The sequence below is a fragment of the Malus sylvestris genome, chromosome 5, assembly GCF_916048215.2.
Source record: "Malus sylvestris chromosome 5, drMalSylv7.2, whole genome shotgun sequence".
Taxonomy (NCBI): domain Eukaryota; kingdom Viridiplantae; phylum Streptophyta; class Magnoliopsida; order Rosales; family Rosaceae; genus Malus; species Malus sylvestris.
Genome location: NC_062264.1, coordinates 24,770,937 through 24,777,716, shown reverse-complemented (window position 1 = coordinate 24,777,716; position 6,780 = coordinate 24,770,937). Strand labels below are relative to the sequence as shown.

Here is a 6,780-nt window from a genome sequence, read left to right as displayed (position 1 = left end):
CTTCTAAATTTCTAATGATTAAAAAAAAAAAAAATACTAGTGAGATTATATTTTAATCTTATATTTAATAAACTACGTAATGCGGCAGTTGCAGTTGGCAGCTGGTTTCATCTTTAATGATTTAAAGAAGAAATTCAATCATCAAACCCCATATCATGTAGTTTTCAAAAGAAAAATTATATTTTAACACCTCAAAATTGGGTCACATAACAATCTTGTACCTCATGTTTTAAACATTTTAATGCCATACATCAACTTACGAATTCATTGAAATGTCAAACCTCCATCTACTTTTTAGTTAATTTTTTTATCAACTTATGTGACCCAAAGTTGAGGTGTGAGCTGGATCCTTTCTAAAAAATAAAAAAACTAAGGAAAATGCTTCATATGTGTAAACTGGATCCCTTCTAAATTTCTAATGATTAAAAAATAAAAATAAATACTAGAGAGATTATATTTTTATATATATTTTGTAAATTATGTAATGTGACAATTGATAATTGGTTTCATTCTTTAATGACTTAAAGAAGAAATTCAACCATCAAACTTCACATCATGCAATTTTTAAAATATAGTTCAAGTAAATAGTCTCCTTAGTATCACCCAAAAAACTAATAGTCGGATACATAGATGAAGCCATCAGAAAAATTAAGTTAGAAGAGACTTAGCTTCCTCCTACGGTTGTTACATATTTCAATTTTTTTCCTATAACATTATATGATTGGTTTGGCTACTGGATACCATTACCTTACCTTCCTCGTTTCCTTTGTCTGATGCTAATTGTAGAGACCATTTCAATGCACACTTTCAGATTAAGTAGTGCATGCACCCATCACTCAGCATAAACAATTACCCCAACAATATAAGCAAGTAAGTCAACAGCTAGTGTTAAAATTTGCATACAGCTCATCTAGTCGACACAGAACTATATTTAATACTACATATTACATAATATTTGGCTCAAATTAGTTGCATTCACCTACCAAACGGCACAAAGGCTTTTAGCTGGCCAGTTTGTGTTTTGCAAGCTGCAAGGAAATGGCAGCAATGGAAGAAGTGGTTGTGGAGGCAAATTGGAGCATAGATAGGGTTTATTCCTTTAGAAGCGCAAGTAGAAGATCAGACTCTGCTCAAGTCATTCCCATCACAAGAAGTCCCACGAGTGAAGATACTAACTATCATGTTACTTCAGCTGCAAACTGGGGAGGTGGTGAGCTCAATCCACAAGATGCTTGGCTACCCATCACAGAGTCCAGGAATGGGAATACCTTTTCAGCTACCTTCCATTTGCTTTGTTCAGGAATTGGAATCCAAGCCCTTTTACTGCCTGTTGCACTTGCCACTCTTGGATGGTAACAGTGATTATTTTCAGGCTCCCTTTTATCACTATGTATTTTATACATCAGCTTGTTTCTATCTATTAATTCTGCTTTAGTTTATTCAATCTTCAATCTAATAAATTTTGACAGCCCCATATATTTGTGTCCAAACTACAAAGTTACATATGCATAGTTGAATATATGCAAGGAAGAAAATATATGGTTTCAGTCAGCACAACCTTAGCTCTTGGTTTAACTTCCACAAGTTTCAATGGTCTCATTACATTGCAGGGCATGGGGAATCATATGCTTGTCACTTGCATTTACATGGCAGCTCTACACGATATGGCTACTTGTACACCTACATGAATCCGATTCTGGAACTCGTTATAGTAGATACATTGACCTTGCAATGACGGCCTTCGGTTAGTAAAATAACACAAATGTGTTACATGTAACTTTATTTATATTTATACAGACTATTCATATTTCATACTACATTATTCACTAAATAGCTATAATTTTTGTTTTTTAGGTCAAAAGTTAGGGAAGTTTTTAGCTCTAGTCCCAGTAATGTACTTATCAGCTGGTACATGTGTCCAGCTAATTATCTTAGGAGGTGGAACCATAAAGCTTTTCATCAAGACGGTGTGCAACGACGGGGCAAACTGTGATGCCAAGTCATTGACTAATGTAGAGTGCTTCCTGGTGTTCATGTGCATGTCTATTGTTGTGGCTCAGTTTCCCAACCTGAACTCCATAGCATGGGTCTCATTGATTGGTGCCACCACAGCTATAGCATATTGTACTTTGATTTGGGCTCTTTCAATTGGCAAGGGCAGGCCTAATGGCACTTCATACAACCCACCGGAGATGGATGACAAAATGGATAGATTTGGCGGGATTCTGAATGCTCTTGGCATCATTGTTCTTGTATTCAGAGGCCACAATGTTGTTCTTGAGATTCAGGTGAGTGTAATTCTTGCTAGTTTTTCTTTTTTATTCAAAACTTGGGTCTATTAGTCTACTAAGAGCTTATCTTTAATTAAGAAGTTTTTATGTGAACCGAAACACTTGTCAAGTAGTGTACTATTTTAAAGTTATAATGTAAATACATGTGCTACAATTTGAGCGGAATTAACACCATGTGGTTGTGTTCCAGATTGATTTAAAAATTCTCTCATTTTTTATTGTGTTCCAGGTAGATTCGAAAAATCTCTCATCTTTTTTGCACCCCAGAGTTTGATATCCACCCATCTTTGTGTTAGAATGAATTGATCTTATTGGGTGTGGAGCTTGCAGATGAAAATGTTTGAATCAAATCAAAGCCCCAATCATTGGTTTTGGTAGCCAAATTTTACTATTATTAGGTGTTAATAGTGCTGGTGTATACTTGCAATTTGATTGTAGCCTGTAAGAGTAAAGTTTTATACTTGATTGCAGGGGACATTGCCTTTAAGTCTAAAACACCAAACTCACAAGCCAATGTGGAGAGGAGTGACTGTATCATACCTAATTATAGCAATGTGTTTGTATCCTCTTGCTATAGCTGGATTTTGGGCTTATGGAAACAAGGTGAGAACAATTAACATTCCTCTTTTTCAACAATGAAAGTTGTAGCTCAAACTAATCTTTTGTACATGTTATAATTGAATTCTTTTGATCTATGCAGGTACCTTCATCGAATGGAGGACTATTAATTGCAATGTCGAAATTCCATCAACATGACACATCAAAAATTGTGCTGGGACTGATATACGTACTTGTGGTCATAAATTGTATAAGTACATTCCAAATCTACAGCATGATAATTTTCGACAAACTAGAGACGAGCTACACTAGCAGGAAGAACAAGGCATGCGCAAGGTGGCTTCGAACAACTTTCCGTCTTTTCTTTGGAGGAATGACATTCTTTGCAGCAGTAACTCTTCCATTTTTGGGTAGCTTGGCGCCTCTAATTGGAGGATTGACATTACCACTGGCATATGCTTATCCATGTTTGATGTGGATTGCGATAAAGAAACCAAAGCCTAAAAGTGTCATGTGGTGCATCAACGTGGGACTGGGAGGCTTAGGCCTTGTTCTGAGTGCTCTTTTAGTCATTGCAGCAGCATGGAACTTAGCTAGCAGAGGTCTTCATGCTAACTTCTTCAAGCCCCACGGGTTGGACACGGTCAACCACTTGGACATGGTCAAGACACAGTTTTGACACGGTCAAGATACAACAGGGGCCCTTTTGTAAAATTAAAAAACATTTTGGGGCAGTTTTTAAAATATTGAAACTAAAACCTAGAAGATTCCCCAACCTCAACCTAACTTCATTCCTCTCGGTCTAATCTGGCGCCTCCCTCCTCAGTGCTCTTTCTCTCTTCAGTTTCTTGGCCACTTGGTTCCGCATTAGTTCTATGCGCAGCATCTAGCATCTAACATGAGTATTTTGTTATATTATGAATTTGAAGTGTTGTTTTTAATGTATGTAATATTTATTATATTTTAATTGTTGTTTCCATGTCTTTGTTTTTTAAGATTTTCTGTGTCGCCGTGTTACATGTCCCTGTATTCGTATTTGTGTCTGTGTAACATAGGTTTCATTAACTGAGAAAACTTTTGAATTTCTTGTGCACTGTTATTGACTATATTAAAGATAAATTACAAATTATTTTGTTTTCACATCTCTAAAATATTTTTTGTAAGGAAATCAATATTATGTTATATTAAATTTGTAGTTTTTCAAAATGTCAATAACAAACAGACAATACTTGAGCTATCCTATGGGGTCTACCAGTATATTCTCTTTACATATTTTCACCATACAAATTTTATAATAAGAACCATGCATTGTATTTGGTTTGTAATCTTCATCTTAATTTGTGTTCACTTCGACTACTGGCATTACTGTAATTCCAAATCTTCATCTTGAATCATTTCAGTTCAATTTGTTGTCTCTTCTCGTGAGAGTTTAGTTTCAAAGTATGACGCTTTGAAATGTGATTTGGCCTTTGTAGTTATGATTGGATTAGAGAAAATGCGTTATTGTCTAGATGTTGTTACCCAATTATGGATACAATTCATTTCGAAAAACGAATAATTAAATGTTGTAATTTGCTTGTTTATGTGAGTGCTTTTGGTCAAAAGATTATGTGGGTGTTTGCAATAGTGATATTTTGTACAACGAGAATTTCAACTGTCACAAACTGTTATGCTATGAAGTAATGTTTTATTGGTTGAAAACAAAAGGGTTACATTCTAGGAGAAAATACATAAATGTACAAAATAAAGTCAATGTATCTAAGACTGTAGGTAGAAGAATCGAACAGCAAAATAAGACTAGGTTTTTCTATTAAAAAATGTTACTCTTATCACATATTTGTATCATTATTTGTACCATCTTTCTAATTGTGATAGGACCCACATGTGTAGATAGGCCCTACATCTATTAGAGATGGTACAAATATGTGGTAAGTTTAACATTACTCTTCCCTGTTAAGAAAATATTGTTACATTTTCTCTCCACGCGATGCCTTTAATCACTCTTTGTTTGGGTTAATATTTGAACATTGGACCTAGATGAAGGAAAGCCCAAGGATGCCAACTAAAAGGGGACTTGCCCGAAGCACAGCACTAAGCCCAAAGGCAAGGTGAAGCCTTCTCAGCTAAGATACAAGCCACGTTCTTACCATTGAAGAGACAAGTGATGAAAACTAACCTACTACTAGCCAAATAACACTTTCTAGTGGCATTATAAGTAAAAAGGCTGATGACTCACTACCATTCAGATGCTTTCAGGCAAGAGAAAAATCATAGTAGTCGGGCTAATTGGCCTATAAAAGGAGGAAGAGGCCACAGAGACAAGGACACTCAACCAATCAAACAAACAAACATACAAACTCTGCTCTCAAGCCAGATTTGCATTCAAAAGATGAAATCAACCTAGATTGAGTCCTTTGTAGATCCATTACTTAATGCATTCTCCAGTATGTATTCAAGTTATTTCCATCAGTTTTCCTATTTTAAGAGTTCCATTTGCATCTGGATCTAGTTAGTTTAATGGATATGTTATCAATAAAATCAATCAAGAATCAAGCAAACAGCTTAAAGGGGTGTGGACTCCCTTCATTTGAACATACAAGACTATGAACTAAAAGTCCTTGTTTACAAGGCAAGAAAAAGAACTTAATGTGGAGTTAACCCATCCACAACAATCCTTTGATAACAAGAAGTCTGAGTAACTTGGGGCACAAGTAATAGACTAAAAACACTCTTGTTCTACATCTGCTATACTGAGATAGCAATGGCATGCCTAGCACTTAGTTATTTTTTATTACAAGCCTCAAGGCTTACACCTAAGGCCCCACAAAGGCACATTTAAGAACTAACTTTGTCATCTTCTTATAGCACATCAACAACCAAGAGCCCGACTACACATCCAAAGTGCCCATTCCTTGGGGAGCTGTGATGAGGTCCGAGGATCCTTCTCTAGAGAAATCTTTGCCCGAACATAGTTTTGGCACGTTTGGTGGGACATTCATAGTCTTGTATGCCAAGAAAAAAGAAGGAAGGAGAAAACCTTCAGGTGGAACACAGGATACGGGCCACCTAGTGTCTACCAAGATCGATCATGATAAATCATCCAGAGAATTTTCCTTCTCTGCAAAGACCAGCTATTTTAGAAAGCCCAACTTCATTCGAAAAGTTAGGAGGGAAGGTAACCAATGAAGATTTGCAAGCCACCATGGTACAAATGCTGAAAAGTATGGAGACTATCACTCTGGAAACCAGAGGTCAATTAAGCAAACTCTGTTCCTTAACAGGGAGCCTGCAAAGAAGATTAGATATGGAGTACTCTACTCCAAAGAATGGTTATGCCAGGGAAATGATGAGGGAAGAGAGCCTTGAGAAAGAATCAGTTGTCCCCCTATTTCTTGTGCTTGAGGAAAAAAGAGATAAAGGAAAAAATAAGGAAGTATCTGGAGCTAGTTAGCCAGTATTGGAGGAGATCTTGGAAAACAGAGTTGTGCGACCCCCTATTATTTTCACTAGGTACTAGGGGCAGAGCGGGCAAGAAAGAAAGAAGTATGGGATGCCCCATTTAATTGGAGAATCCAGTGGAAAAGGTGACCTTACCAAGGCAAACAAGCTTCCTCCTTATAGGCCCTCGCCATTGGCTAATAAGGAAGGGGATGCCAAGTGGAGACAACCCGACCCAAAGAAGGAAACCTTCACGGGCAATGATCGCAGCCCAAAATGGGGAGCCTACATACCCCATGCAACAATACAGCTAACCAGCAGCTTAGAGATGAGTTAGTTGAGTTAAGAAGGGTAATGGCCCAAAATGCTCAACCTCAGGCTCGCCCGCTATTCATGATCACTTAACAGAAGCTATACCCGGAGTATATTGATGAGCATAATCCTTTTCCACTCAACTTCAAGATGCCCGTGTTTCCCACTTTTAGTAGGGATG

The 6,780-nt window shown here is 37.0% G+C and overlaps 1 protein-coding gene across 1 annotated transcript; it reads left to right on the top strand.

Annotated features, from left to right (window-relative positions):
• The first annotated feature begins 905 nt into the window (after positions 1-905).
• LOC126621551 (lysine histidine transporter-like 8) lies at positions 906-3,828 on the top strand. Its single transcript, XM_050290076.1, has 5 exons — positions 906-1,352; positions 1,611-1,744; positions 1,855-2,288; positions 2,763-2,894; positions 2,992-3,828. The coding sequence occupies exons 1-5, from the start codon at positions 1,039-1,041 to the stop codon at positions 3,526-3,528; spliced, it is 1,551 nt and encodes a 516-aa protein (XP_050146033.1). The 5' UTR covers positions 906-1,038; the 3' UTR covers positions 3,529-3,828.
• The last annotated feature ends 2,952 nt before the right edge of the window (positions 3,829-6,780 follow it).

Coding starts and splice junctions, on each gene's coding strand:
- LOC126621551 (XM_050290076.1), top strand. CDS start 1,039: ATGGCAGCAATGGAAGAAGTGGTTGTGGAGGCAAATTGGAGCATAGAT. Junction 1,353..1,610: donor GCACTTGCCACTCTTGGATG/GTAACAGTGATT, acceptor ATTACATTGCAG/GGCATGGGGAATCATATGCT. Junction 2,895..2,991: donor TTTGGGCTTATGGAAACAAG/GTGAGAACAATT, acceptor TGATCTATGCAG/GTACCTTCATCGAATGGAGG.